This window comes from Pelodiscus sinensis, chromosome 2 (assembly GCF_049634645.1).
Source record: "Pelodiscus sinensis isolate JC-2024 chromosome 2, ASM4963464v1, whole genome shotgun sequence".
In the NCBI taxonomy this organism is placed as follows: Eukaryota; Metazoa; Chordata; order Testudines; family Trionychidae; genus Pelodiscus; species Pelodiscus sinensis.
The window spans coordinates 194414502-194431503 of record NC_134712.1 but is presented as its reverse complement, the minus strand read 5'-3'; the positions used below and the strand labels follow the sequence as shown (position 1 = coordinate 194431503).

General features: G+C 45.1%; 1 protein-coding gene across 7 annotated transcripts in view; it reads left to right on the top strand.

The window, feature by feature from the left end:
* BTD (biotinidase) overlaps nucleotides 1-16677 on the top strand; it is a 29574-nt gene extending 12897 nt beyond the window's left edge. For all 7 annotated transcript variants that reach the window (XM_006133237.4, XM_014578652.3, XM_006133239.4 and 4 more), the window contains exon 4: nucleotides 3909-16677. In XM_006133237.4, the coding sequence (XP_006133299.2) occupies nucleotides 3909-5072 (1164 nt within the window). In that variant the 3' untranslated portion in view covers nucleotides 5073-16677. The remainder of the gene's footprint in view (nucleotides 1-3908) is intronic.
* Nucleotides 16678-17002: the final 325 nt, after the last annotated feature.

Genomic DNA, 17002 nt, shown 5'->3' with positions numbered 1-17002 from the left:
CTGAATTCATACCAGCATATGAGATCAGTGTGTAGTCTTATGTAAGCAAAACTAATTCCAAGTAGACAGTTGGTGAAAATTGTTCCTGGGCCTTCGGGGGTTTCCAGGCAGCCAACTTTGAAACATTAGTATCAATGTTTAAAGGGACACATTATTATTAATGGGCTGTATTTTATTCTTATGAACAAAATAGTCATATGTAAGAGACGCATGGAGAGTTTTCGTCTAGAAGGTCTCATTATTTATGGTTTTATGAAGGCAGTTAGATTAAATATTCCAATTCCGTGGTAGCATCATGTGTTCCGTTAGTTTTCTAGTTTTAAAAAAATGGGTATCAGAATCACCAGAAACAGCTCCAAAATATTCATGTTTTTGTACAACAGAGGGTTGGATTGAAATGGTTGGTTTAGGGATGTTAAATATTGGTTAATTGAATAGTCGATTAATCTCATGAATTCTTATTGGTTACTTGACTGTTCTATAGTCCCCAGGGGTAGGACTGGCAGCCAGTGCGCTCCGGCCTCACCCGCACGGAGCCCCCTGCCACTCCGCGCTGTTGCTGCTATATCAGAGGCAGCAGTGTGGGGTGCCAGGCGAGAGCTGGTCCTCGAGGGTAGCCAGTTTAAAAACCAGCTCTCCTTGCGGACTGTCTGCCTGTTGTACCGTGCTGCTGCCTCTGATACAGAGGCAGCAGCGTGTAGTGGCAGCAGCCCTTGACCAGGGTGGGTGGGGTTTGAGCTCCTAGACCCAGTGTGAGCCAGAACCGAGCCAGGCTGCCTGCCTGCCTGGCTCCTAATACACTTTAAATGCAGAGCCACAACGGACTGAGCTGGGCTGCTGGTCAGCCTGCTAAAAATTTACTGGCTGAGGGGGGATGCATGTAGTCTATAGCATTAACCTGTAAGCTTTTGCTTATTGGTTAATCAGCTACACTATTACATCCCTAGGATTGTTGCATAATCACAGAGTTGAAATATGCTGACTGTATTCATACAACTAACTCTAATGGGCCATAATCCTTGGTTTAACACTACTGAAATTTACAGACTAAGATCAAAGATAAAACTGACTGGTGATTTTAGTGGGACTACTTTGTGTTGGTAAAGGAGCAGGATTTGCCCAGAGTTTACATTGGTAAGTGGATTTTCTGATTCACACAAAAAAGTTGAATTGTTTTAAAACTGAATCCATTAATGAGAAGATTTAAAATGGTAACATAAAAATAGTATCTTTTCAATCAACTGCTCCACTCCTTGTATAAATACAGAGTTGTATCTGCCAGCTTGAGTAACACAAATATATTTTAGCTGCCTTTGAGTCTCATTAGCCCTGCAGGAGACAGCGCAATAGAGAGAGAGCATTAGCGAGCATGGATGCAACAACAGAATTGCTAAATATGCTCCATTTGCACCACCAAATTCTACTTTGTTACATTTGCGCATCCACAAATAAGTAATAGGGTTGCACGGGTGTTAACGAGGCATAGTTTGAACACATGATGAATCACAGGTGTAACTAAGGGAAGAATTTGTCCCATAGAATCCTTGTTACATGCAAGACAGAGGCCAGGTGTATATTAGAGCTGAAAGCTTGGCTAAAAGTATGCATGTTAACAACATAGCTGGAGTCGATGTATCTTATGCTGAGCTTGGTGCTGTCTCCACAATGGGAGGTCAACAGGAGCAAATGCTCCCGTTGACTTCCCTTACTCCTTGCAAATCAGGGGTACCAGCATTGAATGGGGATGCCCTTAGTGTTCTATTTAGTAGGTCCTTACTAGGGTTGTAATAGTCGATTAACTGATAAGAAAAGCTTATAAGTTAAAGCTATAGACTACACGTATTAGCTCCCTTCCCCCTTCCCCCCACCAGTAAATTCTTTAGCAGGCTGGCCAGCAGCCCAGCTCAGTCTCGGTTTGTGCCAGGTCTGGGACCTACCCCATTGTGGCTCTGCATTTAAAGTGTATTAGGAGCCAGGTGGACAGGCAGCTTGGCTCATTTCCAGCTTGCACCGAGTCTGGAAACTGAGACAGACCTCCGGACAGGGGCTGCTGCCACTCTACGCTGCAGCCTCTGTATCAGAGGCAGCAGCGCGGGGCGACAGGCAACCGATCTACAAAGGGAGCTGGTTTTTAAACTGGCTCCCCTAATGGACCAGCTCTCACCTGACACCCCATGCTGCTGCCTCTGATACAGAGGCAGCAGCACGGAGTGGCAGGGGGCTCCTCAGGAGGGGAGGCTGGAGCAAACTGGATGTCACCTCTGCCACCGGGGACTATAGAATAGTTGAGTAACTGATAAGAATTCATGAGGCTAATCGACTATTCAATTAACTGATATTTAACATCCCTAGTCCTTACTAGAAGATTGATCTCTGGCGTGGTAAGTATAGACATGGCCAGAAAGAACCTAGCTTAACTTTCAGATCCCATGTTGAGTTTGCAGGGCTGGTAGCTAGAAAAGCAGTTTACTTGCTTGAGATGAAGCCATTGAAATACATATCTGGGAATAAAATTTTTATTTAAATATTAAATATTTAAAGATAAGGCCTATTAAGCATTTGTTTTCAGGGAGAGGAACAAAGCAAACCAAAAACCTAGCTCATTCTGTTTCTAGTCGTCATGTTACTCATGTCATCCAACACAACTTTAGTGCAATATGTAAACTCTTTACTCCAGGGCTACTCAACTTTGGAAGCTCTGGGGACCAAAATGATACTCATAGCACATGCTGAGGGCCGCAACTTAAGTGTGGTTGCATATACATACAAATATATATTCAAATAGCTTCTTTTACACTGACAGGAATGACTGCAAAGATTAAGGCAAGACTGCACAAAATGCAGGCCCCATTTAAGTCAGTTCTGCTGACACTAATAAAATGCAATATGTAACTGATATGCAAGTGCCATCAACTGCCACCCATATGACAGCCCTTTTAATGAGTAATGACAGTCTAGGAATTTAACTACTAAAACTCATATCAACAGAGGATCATTATATTGACTGCTTCTTTGTTTTGGTTCCCACCCATGGGCTGCGTGTTGAGTCCCACGTAAACCCAAACTGCACCACGGGCCACAGACAAATGGCCACATGTTGAGTAGCCCTGGTTTACTCTATTTTACTGATATTTAGTGTTCAGAAAAAAAAATTTATACACATTATCCAAATAAAATTAAGCTGTAAGGATTCACCAGTTTACCTCAAAATGTCCAATAAAAGACTTACAGTTGAGTAGGAAACTTTTTCCGAGATGCATGACAACTAAATGTTTCTTTGGAACAAACTAGATGAAATTAAGGGCATTTATTTAAAGTTTTTAAAGGCCCAAAATGAAAATCTCAGTGATAGTTTGTCTATATTACTTTGTCAGTTTCCCATAATTAAAAACTAAGAACTGTCAGTTCATTTCACTGCTCCCCTAAGTTCTCCCATTGTTTACAGTATTTAGGAGCCACAACAGCATCCAATTGCACTAGCAAGCAATTGCAGGTGCAGATCCTCCTTGTTACGTTTCTGGTAGTTGATTGCTCTTGCAAATCAGTTACACTGTCATGAAATGCCTTCATCCAGCCCTCATCATTTGCACTCACAAAGTTGGAGGCCATTTCTTAAAAATCAGACCTTTAGGTGTAATAATGATTTTTTCTTTTCAATGACTAAATGGTGTGAATAAAACTTGATTTCTAAGCAGTTTTGGAAATCATGAGAAATTCAAGTCAGAAATAATGTGTCTTTTCTATAGAAAGGACCTGCTCCAATCAACAGTTTAAAGAACACATTACATTTTTCTACAAATGCTGACATCTTAATATTTTTGCAAATGCAGAGTGAATAACCTCAAGAGGTTTGAAATACACGATGAAAGTAATAAGCATGCTTACTTATTCCTTAACTGTTTCTTCAGGTTCTTCAGCGACTGAGCTGCATGGCACTGAGCAACAAAATGTTCCTAGTGGCAAACTTAGGTTCTAAGCAGCCCTGTGGGTATAATGATCTTCTTTGCCCTCCTGATGGGAGATACCAGTTTAATACTGATGTGGTATTCGATGCCAATGGTACTCTGGTAGCCAGATATCACAAGCAAAACTTATATTTTGAATATGCTTTCAATACACCTCCAAAGGTTGATCATGTGCTTTTTGATACACCTTTTGCTGGTAAGTTTGGCGTGTTCACTTGCTTTGATATACTCTTCTATGAGCCTACGGTAAGCCTCATCAAGGAATACAATGTGAAGCAGATTGTGTATCCAACTGCATGGATGAACCAGCTGCCACTTCTGTCTGCTGTAGAATTTCAACAAGCTTTTGCAACTGCTTTTAATATCAATGTTTTGGCAGCCAATATCCACCATCCTACCCTGGGTATGACCGGTAGTGGCATATACACTCCATTAAAATCTTTCATCTACCATGACATGGAAAGTCATGATGGCAAACTTTTAGTAGCGGAGATCTCTGTGATGCCACCAGAGCGTGAAGCCAATGCAAGACCTGGAAAGAGCATTGAATACCCTCACAATAGTTTTATAAGCCTTCACATAGATGATCAGGTTTGCAACAAGAAGGAACACGAGTCCCATTGCAGGGCAGCAGAAAAAGAAGCCCCTCCAATATTTTACAGGGAGATGATGTATGACAATTTCACTTTGGTTCCTGTAAGGGGAGTTAAAGGAGAGCTTCATGTTTGTGCCAACACCCTCTGTTGTTATTTAAATTACCAGAGACCTACTATCTCGGATGAGTTGTATGCTTTGGGCGTCTTTGATGGGCTTCACACAGTCCATGGCACGTACTATGTTCAGGTTTGTGCCTTAGTGAAATGTGGTGGCCTCAGCTATAACACCTGTGGGCAGGAGGTCACAGATGCCACTGCTTTGATAGATTTTCAGCTTGGGGGAAATTTCAGTACTTCCTATATCTTTCCTCTGTTGCTAATGTCTGGTGTTAACCTAGACTTCACTGATCACGTGGGCTGGAAAAACAACTACTATTTCATGAGTAAAAGTGGACCATCCGCTGGCTTAGTAACAGCTGCTTTGTATGGACGATGGTATGAGAGAGACTAGTACAGATTTGACCCAACCAGAAATTTAGGGGCCAAAATTTTCACGTGTGGCACTTAAAATAAAAAGCCTTATTTTTGGAAGTGTGAACATTCACATCTTTTACAACTTCAATTAGGTATGCTTAGAAGATGGACTATTATTAGACTTCCAACTCTGGAAAATATTTTGTCCAAAATGCTTGATCCAAAGAATAGTCCACAATCTGGTCTGTGCCCTGCTAATATTTCAACAGCAACCCCTTATCCCTCAGGAAGAGAGACTATCAGTATAAAATATGAGGGGATATTATGAAAATACTATTACTCAGTTGGACACACCATGCTCTGTTTTTAGCTTAAAAGGTGATAGAGGCAAATGTAAATGATTCTTTAGGTATGCTTTTTGTGTATCTTAAAATTTGATTACAGTAAGTCCTTGCTTAACATTGTAATTATGTTTCTGAAAAATGCTACTTTAAACAAACAATTTAATACTGTACACAACAATGATGATTGTGAAGCTTGGTTGATGTCATGAGGTCAAAGGGTGGAATATTTCCCAGGGAATGTCTTGCTATTAAATGAAGAAGTAGCAGTTGGCTGAAATGTTGTTAATGTAGCTTCACGCTCTACAAGGCACTGTGGACTGAGGTAGGAAGGAGGAAACACAATAGATGCCCAGCAGTGACTGCAAACACTTCCCTGCAGAACTGAACATAATGATAAACCCATACTATCCAGCTGGAACACACCACTCTCTCCTCCGGATGGTGCATGCACAGTGCCAAGGTGTGTGTGTATTTGAGAGGCAGGCAGACATGCATTGTCCTTTTAAATCCACTCAGCCCATTTCAAGTATGTTGCCCTTTTAAGTACAGTAGAACAGCAGGTTCACACTAGGTATGTTAAATTGGGAGTAACTGACTAATGGAATAGTCAATGCATTTTGCATCGACTATTGGATTAGTTGATAGGGCACCTCTGCCTTTTAAGTATAGCAACAGCCTTAGGGCTGTTACACTTGAAAGGTAAAAGTGCTGCATGGAACCTGGGGTCAGCTGGGGACTCCCCTGCTGACCCTGGACTCCATGGGGTGCTGTCGCTTTGGAACACCGTGGGGAGCCCAGCGTCAGTCTACATGCGGTGTTTCAAAGCAGCAGCATCACACAGAACCCAGAGTCAGCGGGGGATGACCCTATTGACCCTGGGTTCCATGCAGCAACACCGTATGGAGCCCAGGCTCTCACCCCAAGCTCCACACGGCACTGACACTTTGAAGTACCCCCATCTCTTCCTCCCCCTCCCCACTGCCTCTTTCTGATGCAAGGGCAGGGGGAAGCAACTAGTCAACTAGCCTGTTGACTGTCCGATAAACATTTGCTTGTCGGGTAGTCAATTATTCCTTCACATTCCTCGTTCACACTCAGGAATCTGTAGCTGTTATATCCTGCTTTAAGGAGATGGGATATGTAGTGGGAGGCTTGATCCATGTGGATGAGGCCAGCCTGAGTTCAGCCCCCCATCTACCCATCTCCCTACTCCGCACAGCGAGCAGCAGGCTCCAACACAGCAGCATGGTAGTGGGTGCAGCTGAACTGCAGGTGCTAAGCTGCATAACTTACTAGGAATTTAGGGGAGCTGTTGGGGGCAGGGACTGCTGCCCTACTCTGGCTTGAAGCCCCTATAAGGGTCAGGCTTCTTTTCCAGAAGACCTGCAAGTAGTAGACATTGTACACTTTAAACGAGCACATGCTGTAATAGATAAGTAATGAAACATTAACCGTGATAACATTAAATGAGATACTACATAGAGTTAGAAAATAGCTTCCCACCAGTGTTCCCTCTAAGGTGCACAGTAGCACAGCTTTGCAGGTGATCAATCAGCCCTGCCCAATCAGAGGCTCAAGGGTCTGTGCACAGAGCAAACTGACTGGATGGGACTGATTAATTACCTGTGAAGCTGTGCTACCACACAGCTTAGAGGGAACACTGCTTCCCACTTAGATTTTTTTTTGTCATTAATATTGATCACACATGTGCAACCAAATGGTTATCAGCATTGACTGAGCAGGAGTGCAGAACTCACTTAGGCAGGCTATTGTTATCCATACATATGACTTGACCAACCAGGTCATTTGCCTCCACTCTAACATGGTTTCCAAGCCATCCTTAGTACTTTATATTGTTGGTGATTTGTCAGACCATATTGATTTCCATTTTATTGTGTAGGTGACATTGTTGCAGGCAGTTAAGTTTTTGGATATATAAACGAAGAGTCTTCAGCAATTATAGATAGAAGGCAATGAAGCACAGAAGCACTGTAAATGTGGCACTTTGACACCCTCCCACTTAAAGGCGACCAAAAGTTGAGACAACTGACTTTAAGCATGCTGAAAGGTCTTTATCAATTCTGGCATCTTCGGTAATTGTTCTATCAAGGTAACAGAAGGACTTGATGTTGTTTAATTGGCAGCTGTTCAGTTATATTTTTTGTGGCAATGGAAGTAATGTGTTTTTACCCGGACATGGTTGATATAAGCTTTTTGTTTTATCTACATTAATACAAAGGCCAAAAAGGAATAAAGCAAGGGCAAATATTGCAGGTCATTCTGAGAAAGGACAACGGTTAAGTCATTGGAATAGAGAAGATCCTTTATTTCACTTTGCTGGGATTTGCTCTTAGCCTTGATTTGGCAGATTTAGAAGTCTGCCAGTGAATCATGTTGTTAATCATATCTGTACTGGTAGGACATGTGACTTCTTGTATTTCAACCAAGAACAAAGTCAATAACGTAGGGGCAAGCTCACAGCACCCATGGGCTATGGAAAGGGATCAGCTGAGTCAGCATATGCATCTTTATATTGTCATGGAAAGCATGTTTGGATAGCCAAATTTTGCAAGAAGGCATCAGAGTTAAATGGAGTTGAGCGCCTTCCTAAGGTCAACAAAGGCAACATTCAAGGGCAGTTGTTGTTCAGCAACTTTGTCCTGTAACTGGTTTACGGTAAACATCACGTTGGCAGTGCTACATGGTGAATGAAAGTAACTCTGGGATTCACAGAGTATATCATCTACAGAGTACATCATCTATATCTTAAACTTTTTAAGACCGAGGAATTTTTTTTAATGAGGATCACCAAGGATTTTTCTGTTGAGCAAAAAAAAAAAAAAAGGTTGAGGGGAAGTGATTGAGCAAAAAAAGGCTTGCCCCTTTAAGGGGGGCCATTCATTTTGAACTCTGTTGTTCTTTGAGGCACAATTGCTGCAATCACATCTGTCTCATTTACATTTGTAAACTAACTTTTGGCATAGTTGAAACACTGGGTTAAGATCTTTTCTCTACAGATTTTCAGGTCAGCTGGGATTTCATCACTTCCAGCTGCCCTTCCATTTGTCAGTGCATTTATTCTCCTTTTCTAAAGTTGGTGTATTTTTGTGTTCAAATCAACGGCTTGATTGAGCCTACTATTTGATTATTTGCTCTCTACTCACAACTGCAATATATTCTTATCTTTCTACTATCATACTGTGCTCGGTCAAGAAGGTACATTGTTAAAAGCAAAAGCAGTTAACTACAGCGTCCAGTACACACGCACCACTGTGTCCTGACTGATTCAGAGACTCCAGGAACAGAAAGTAAAAGACAAAGCAGCTTGATGGGGAGAAAAATATTACGAAAGAAAGAAAGAGAAAGAAAGATACTTTTGAAACAATAAAACTGTACATATGAGACTTTCATTAAGAATCTGGTGACATTAGTTAAACATTAGTTTCATATCACCAAGAACTTCCTTACTGGAATTATACCCTTATTTTGTAGAAAGCTGGCAGTACCTAATTCCAACTGGAATTGCTATTGTGTTCAAACCTCGTTTTCTCAGATGCGCTGTGTCAAATAGTTGCAATTGATCATTACACTATGAACATTTATAGGAGAATATTAGTTGTTTAGAAATTAAGAAAAAAGTCTAATCAAGAAACCAATGTGAAAAATTAGGCTACGTTATGAGTTTTTTTAATTATATCCTATTATGCAAGTAGTATTGTGCTCAGAAGAGTTAAGTTAAATCTGCACTTGATATTAATAACTATTACACACACTGTCTCAATCTGTTCCTGTTTAAAGATGTTTTTCTGAGACTAATATTTAGGCAAGTTATACATAGTTTTCTAAAATCATTTAATGGGAGCTGTGAAAAGCACATAATGGATTGTGGGAGAAAGATTTTTTTTCCCATAAAAATTGCATGCGCCAGATGGCAGAATCCTAGTGATTACTCTGTTAAATGATTATTTCTAGAGCAATATGTATGATTAACTGCAATAATACAGTGACAAACTATTATAATGTAGTAAATGAAGTGAAGCAATGAGGAAAGAAAATACTAAAAGATCAGATTAATTGAGTTTGACAAGGAGATAAACTTGATTCACAGAGAGCATAGTATTTCATGACTTCATTGGGTTTTATTGACTTCATTTCTGTTAGCTGAAAGATTGACCTGTAGATTTGGTGGGATGGATGCTGTGCAGTAGCATGACAGCTGCTCACTTTCTCTTATTACATAACTGCATACTGACTAGCATAGGAGATTGATAGAGCACACAGGTCTAACAAATGTGATCTGGTTTGATCTCACCAAGGGAGTACTAAGATGCTCACTCAAGGAGAGTTGAATACCTTGTGTCACTTCAGTCTCATGTAATTAGCAAGCATAGGAAAAGTGATTTAGGTCTCAAACTCCCAGTCTGTAGGTTCTCTCCTGCTAGAGCGATTGCGCAATCTGGCCCAGGACTCCTGGCAGGCCTGTGAGGGCCCTGTCAGTTATCGTTCCTCTAAGCTCCTTCCCTTCTCACCACCTCCCTGCCTGCTTCCCTGTCATGGCACCTTGTCCCCTAAGGACACAGCTTTGGGGATCACTGGGGGGACATCCTGGAGCAGCATGGCATGGCAGCAGCGGTCATGCTCTCCCACACGCCCTGGACCAGCTGGGGATGGCCCACAGGCTGGGAGCTTGAGATGCCAATCTAGGTTTTGATTCAATATATGATAGCTCTAGAATGAGGATCCTACACTTTGAAAGATTCTGTGTTAGGGTTTCAGAAAGGGTGATGATCTCAAGTAAATTGTGAGTTTGCATTGCAGTTTTTGCATATTGTGGTAATTATGAGGAACCCTTACTCCCCTTATTGGTTGCAGTTACTTTCAGGCAACACTTACAAAGATCCAGTAGAACATAGCTGGCAGCTCAACAACAGACTTCTTTTCCTTGTGTTTGCCATGGAAGTGTCTGTCTCAGACAAAATAGGTTATTTAAAAAAGCTCTTACATCAAGGATTTGTTCACATACTCAGAAATAAGAAACAAGAAAAGCCACATTTGCTTGTGCTTCCTCAACCATACTCGCATGCCATGTATGCCCAGCTATTTGTGTAGAATACACCAACACACTTAAGTTTTTTTATGGTCTAAGGATATAATCCAATAAAACAAAAATGTAATGTGCAAATCCCAGCCTTCATTGCTGAAAAACCAACCAAGCCTTGAAACTGCTGCAGCTGACAGGAAGGGACCCCCTTTCCTGCTGGCTCCAGCGTGAAGCAGCCACTTCTGGGGCAGCTCTGTGCTGGAGCCAACAGGGAGGGGCCCCTTTCCCCCGACCGGGGCAGCTCTGTACTGGGACAAGCAGGGAAGTGGCCAGCACAGCAGTTGCTGTGCATCACAGAGCCTTGTCCCCCTCTCCACTAGAGTCAGACCAAATGCAGGGGTCAGCACAATGCCCCAGGACATGCAGGCACGAGGCAGCCTGCCTTAGCACCCCTACCCAGGAGCTGCTGAGGTAAGCCCAAGCCCCAACTTCCCTGCCCCACCCTGCACCCCAGCTCAGAGCCCATACCCTCTCCAGCACCCCAACTCCTAGCACTGAGTCTCTCCCCAAACCTGGAGCCCCCTCTTGCATCCCAAACCCCTCATCCGCAGGCCCAGCCTAGAGCCCAAATGCCGTCCTTCATTCCAACCTTCTGCCTCAGCCCCCTCCAGTTGTCCACCCCCAGTCTGGAACCTTCCCCATGCTGTACCCCAAAACCTTCATCCTGAGTCCTTGCACCCCAACCCTCTGTCCCAGCCCCGAACCCTTTATCGCTGGTCCCACCCAGAGCACTCTCACTCCTGCACCCCAACCCTCTACTCCAGGCCTGGGCCTCCTCCCACCCTCAGAATCACTTGGCTCCACTGCTACCACATTAAGTTTGTTAAATGCACCAATATGAAGGTGATATCAACTTCACATTGGTACACAGCAAAATTCATTCCACTGAAGGGTGAGAAAAAGAGTGAACACCAGATGTGACAGATGTTAGTCATGAATCTTAATGCAGATGGAAGGCACTCACACTATAATCATGAGAAGTTTGGAGTTTATATAATGAAGGACCAAATCTTTAACCTTTTTAGTGTAACGGGAAATAAACTGATATGCTGCATAGTGAATTGTACTAAAAGAAAAGTCTTGCTTTTATTTTCCTCAAATACATGAGGTTATATTTACATCAATTTGGAAATATTTGCCAACTTTTCCAAGCTTCTCTGAGAATGTAAGTCATGACTTACAAAAAAAAAAAAAAAAAAAAAAAAGATTTTAAGTTTAGGAAGAAGAAGTTACTCACCTTGGTGCAGTAACGATGGTTCTTCAAGACGTGTGTCCCCATGGGTGCTCCAGTATAGGTGTCGAGCTTGTCCTGGCGCTGCAGATTGGAGACTTTCAATAGCTGTAGTCAGCGGGAGTAACCACATGCATGGTTAGCGTCTCGCACCATTTGCACCCTTTGCCTGTTGTACACATTCCAGCTCCCGCCAGTTACTCTCACCCTCTCAGTCATCTAAAAACGAGAAATTTGGAACCAAGATTCTGGAGCGGGGAGGGCGGCAGGTAGTGGAGCACCTATGGGGACACACATCTCGAAGAACCATCGTTACTGCACCAAGATGAGTAACAACTTCAAGTAATGTCCCTACAGTTGCGAGTAGAGAGCAAATGTGTCTCCGTTGAGGGCATTGCTTTGAGTGAGGTTGGTCAGATACGCAGTGTTGCTGTCTGCGATATGGATAGTCATATCACCTCTAGTACAGGGTATAACGCTTGCACATCTATGGAGACGTATACATCCCTAGCGTCCAGAGGGTAGTTTGTGAATCTTTGCCCAAGTGGAGGACCTCATCTGTCTTGTCTGCGAAAAGCTTTTGTTTCTCAAATGGGAGGTCCTCTATTTTGCTTTGAAGCTCCTTTGGGAATCCCGCTGATACCAACCATGATGAGCGCCTTACAGCAATTGCTGTGGCCATGGAACTTTGTCTGCAACATCGAGGGCAATCTGGAGCCCAGTCCTTGCAGAGGCATAGCCTTCTTGGATGATAGCCTTTAGGAGTGGTCTCTCTGAATCAGGGAGATGTTGCATCAGCTCAGTCAATTTTGTATAGTTGTTGAAGTTGTGATCCAACAGAAGGGTGGCATAGTTTGCAATACGAAGCAATAGTATGGCCAAGGAATACACCTTCCTGCCGAATATGTCTAACCTCTTGCTATCTGTGTTGGAGAGGGCATTTCTGTACTGTGGAGATTTGGACCTATGTTGTGCTGCATCCACCATGAGGGAATTTGGTTGTGGGTGGTTAAATACAAATTCCAGCCTTTTTGATGGCACAAAATACTTATCAGCCTGTTTTCTTGTCGGTGAGGCTGAAACCATGGTCTGCCAGATCTCTTCCACGGCTTCCATAATTGCCTCATCAATTAGAAGCACTATTTTGGCCCGATGCTGAGACTGCAGGCTTTTAAGTAGGCGGTATTGTTTGCACTGGACCTCCTGGCTCTCCGCGACCCCTTTGAACAATTCCTGGAATTGCGTAAGATCATTGGGCGGCGACATATCCCCTGGAATCACTGCCTCATCAGGAGAGGAGGAGGACTCGTCAGTGGGCGAAGCATCAGGCTACTGGTCTTCAGCTTCCGAAAACTGACCCTCCTCCGGCTCCGAGTGGTGTGCCTGGGGCATCGGGCTCTGCAGTCGTGGAGTTGGAGGGTATTGCTTTCGCAACACGATGGGAGCAGACTGGTACCTAGGTGACTAGTAACAGCACGGAGACAATCTGTGTGAGTAAGACTGGTAATGATGGTGTGATGAATAGTAAGGTCTGTGGTTGTGTAATGACCGTCTGGAGGAGATTGCAGTCCGGTGTTGTTTATAACATACCGACCGCGAAGTCAGCGTCAGTGAGTGACGGAGGTTTGCGGAGATCCTAGAGCAGTGGTCTCCAACTTTTTTACACCCAAGATCACTTTTTAAATGACAGAACAAGCCAAGATCTACTGCCCCACCCCTTCCTTGAAGCCCCGCCCTCTCTATTCTCCTCCTCTCCATCACTTGATATCCCCAACCCTTATACTGCTGCTTTTTTTCCCAATTCTTCTGTAGGAAGAAGTTTTTCCAACATTTGGCCTGTCTAGACTGGACCAAATGTCAGAAAAAGACCCCTTCTTTTGGAAGCCACCTTATTCCTCGTGGAAAGAAGAATATAGGGTTGACCAAAAGATCATGTTTGCTCTTCCACTAAAAAGTGGAAGAACAAACGCATCCCTGGATGCAGAAGAGTTTCTCTGGGATATCTCCAGAACCCTGAAAAACTCCTGCAGTCTAGCAGTTCCCTCACTGGGTTGAGACAGGATGTGTAGGCTCCGGGGGATTTGGGTGTGGGAAGGAGCGAGAGGTGCAAGCTCTGGGAGGAAATCTGGATGCAGGAGGAGGTGGATAAGGGAACGCTGGCTCGGGGAGGGGGCTCCAGGCCAGGCAGTGTTGGGGGTTCCAGTGTATAATAGGCTCAGATGTAGGATCTGGGGGAAAGGGGAGTGCAGGAGTGTCACGATGCTGTGGCCAGCTGGGGGCTTGGCCCCAATTGGGGGCTGGCCAGGCTTCATTTTCAAATAAAATACTATGTCAAACACAACAAGTTTCTGCACTGTCTATTTCTGAGAAGGGCGGGAAACCTGTTTTGAGTCAGGGGTCACTGACCCATAGAAAAGTCAGTTGGGGCCACACAAGTGAGATGCAAAAAAACCCTCCTCCAACCCCCCGCCCCAGCTCCAGTAATGTGGCCCCAACTGTGTTGGTGGGAGCAGGGGACATAGTAATGGGGAAGGGTGCTAGTGGGTGCTTCAGCAGGGGACAGGGTGCCAGTGGGGACAGGTTTCTGAAGCTGGGGAGTGAGGAGAGGGAACAGGGGAGTGGGGAGAGGGAGCTGGGGCGAAGTGGGGGCAGAGTCTCCCCTGCACCTGCCTCCTCCCAGGATTCTCCCCTCCATTCCCCGAGGGAAGCTGGCACATGGCTCCTGCAGCGCAGCCAAACCCCTGCAGGCGCCTGCCCTGGAGCCAAACCCCGGGGCCGACCCCTGCACTTGACTCACCCCTCCTGCTACCACACTCCTCCTCTGGGGCCGACGCCCCCTCCCACAGCATGCCCAGCATGCCACAGAGCTGTAGGAGAGGAGCAGCCAGCGCACTTCCAGAACCCCCAGAAGTGGCGCAAAGCTGCAGGCAGGACTTCGTCCACCCAACGGGAAGCCAGCACTATGCTGGAGCGTAGGTAGTGGGGCTTCTCGGGGGTGGGAGACCCCCGAATGCCTCGCGATCGACTGGTCGAGGCCTCATGATCGACCAGTCAAGGCCTCATGATCGACCAGTCGATCACGATCAACCAGTTGGTGACCACGGCTCTAAAGGAAGGAGGTGGAGAGGGAGAGAACTGTCTCTCAGTGCCTAGTGTCTCTCCACAGTGCTGCAAGATATGGGGATGGAGACCTTTGCTGGGGAGAGTATGAATGTTTCCTCTGTTCCCCATGATGCAAGCTCAGCACTGGGGAACTCTGTGTCAGTGGTGAAGGAGACGGTGCCAGGGAAAGAGTAGGAGAGGGCGAGAGAGGACTCCAATGCATGCCAGTCTTTACAACGGCTTTCTTCAGTGCTGATGCAGCGCCAGTTCCTGCCGGTGCTGGATCTGCGACAGTCTGTGCTGGCGGTGCTGGTAGTGCCAGTGCCGGCCCGGGAGCCTTGCTCGCCGAACTTTCCAGTGCCGACCTTGGTGCCGTTGGTGCCCTGACAGTCAGCACCGGAGGTGGTGCTTTTTTAGGTTTGGCGCTAGTAGCCGCTCTTGTGGCTGTAGAGGCGGTGCCAGATGTTCCCAGTTTGTCACCTGTGCTCACTCTGCTCACAGGAGCAGCAGGCAAAGAGTCTGTTGGGGATACCCTAATCTTTTTTGCTGGGGCTGTCCCCGGGGAAGACGCTCTGCGCTTCTGAGGCCCGGCAGAGTCCAGAGTGGCTGCGGACGAGGTATTCGAGGGTTGGAACGCCTTATAAAAGAGGATCATTTTGAGGCGTATTTCTCTATCTCTCCCGGCCCTGGTTGTTCGTTTGGAGCAACAGGTGCATTTCTGAGGCACATGAGCCTCGCCCAAACATCGGATGCATGATGCGTGGCTGTCCGAGACCGACATGGCTTCGCAGCAAACACCACATCTTTTAAAACCTGGTGATCCAGGTGTGATGGGGTGCAGTCACAGACGACCCCTCTGGGGTGCCTCCTGCGGTGCTGACACAGCCACTGCCACTCGCCTTCCCGCTCTCTGGGGCTCCTCACCATTGGGTCCTGCTGGGCCAGCTCCGCTGGTCTCCCTCAGCCGAGGCCCCGAGCTGAGGTCCCTGCCCCCACCGAGCAGCAGTACAGACACTGAACCACTTCAGGTCCAAGAAGAGTGCAGTTTAGGGTCCAGCCTGCTGAGAGAGCTCTCCGCAGATGGGATCTGACCCCAAAGAATTAGGTAAGCCACCTTTACCAATGAAAGGGGGAATGTGCACACTGGTTGACCCCCCCAGGTAACAATCGCTTACACTGGGTTTGATAGAAAATAAAAATGGTTTTATTAAGTTGAAGGAGTAGGATTTAAGTAAAGTAGGCAGAGCACAGTAGGTTACAAATCCAAAGAAACAAAACCGCTTGACTAATTCTACATTGAAACCTCAGTACAAACTTAATCAAACTCGCCCTAAAACCTTTTTTCCAGCTGCCACTCTAAACCAGGACTTTCTTCCACACCCTGGGGTCCCTGTCCCCTTCCTTCAGGTGCAGCCCTGCCAAAAGACCTAGACATAGACCTCTCCTACTCTTTTTGTTAAAGGATTGAGGCCACTCCCTACCAATCATTGCTCAGGCTGAAGGACAAAAGAGATAATTTAACAGTTGAGGATAACACCCTCCATGTCTCTCATTCATACATTTGAAACTCACAAATTATTCCCCACTCCCTGTGTCTAATTTTACACACACAAATGATACATACCACAGAGTACGATAAGGAGAACCAGTGCATCGTGACATGAAGATTGATGGGTTACACAAAATGATTCGCTCGAAACACTTTTGAGATATGTATATTCATGTCCATAAGTCCAGTTCATAAAGCATGGGGAGGGGAGGGAGGTCTGCACACCAGGCATCATGGAGAGACTGCTCCGTTTCCTTTCTTTTTCCACTAAGCGGCCTGAGGCCAACGAACATAGTCCAACAAGTTTTTTTTTTTGAAACTATAACTAAACTATGAATGTTAAGGAACAACAGTTCTAAGTTACCTAAAATTATATTAACTATATACATAAATCTTTCTCTAACTAGAATGAGGAGAAATGGTGAGCTCCGTCTGCAACCAAGGACAGCTGAAAGGAACTGGTGGGAGCCAGGCCACATGCAACAAGCAAAAGGAATGAGACACTAACCGCGCATGCGTTGTCTGGCTGACTAGAGCTATTGAAAGTCTCTGATCTGTGGCATGGGACAAGTCAGACACCTACAGCGGAGCACCCACAGGGACACTACTTGAAGAAGAATTAAACATTTCTGAATAGCTC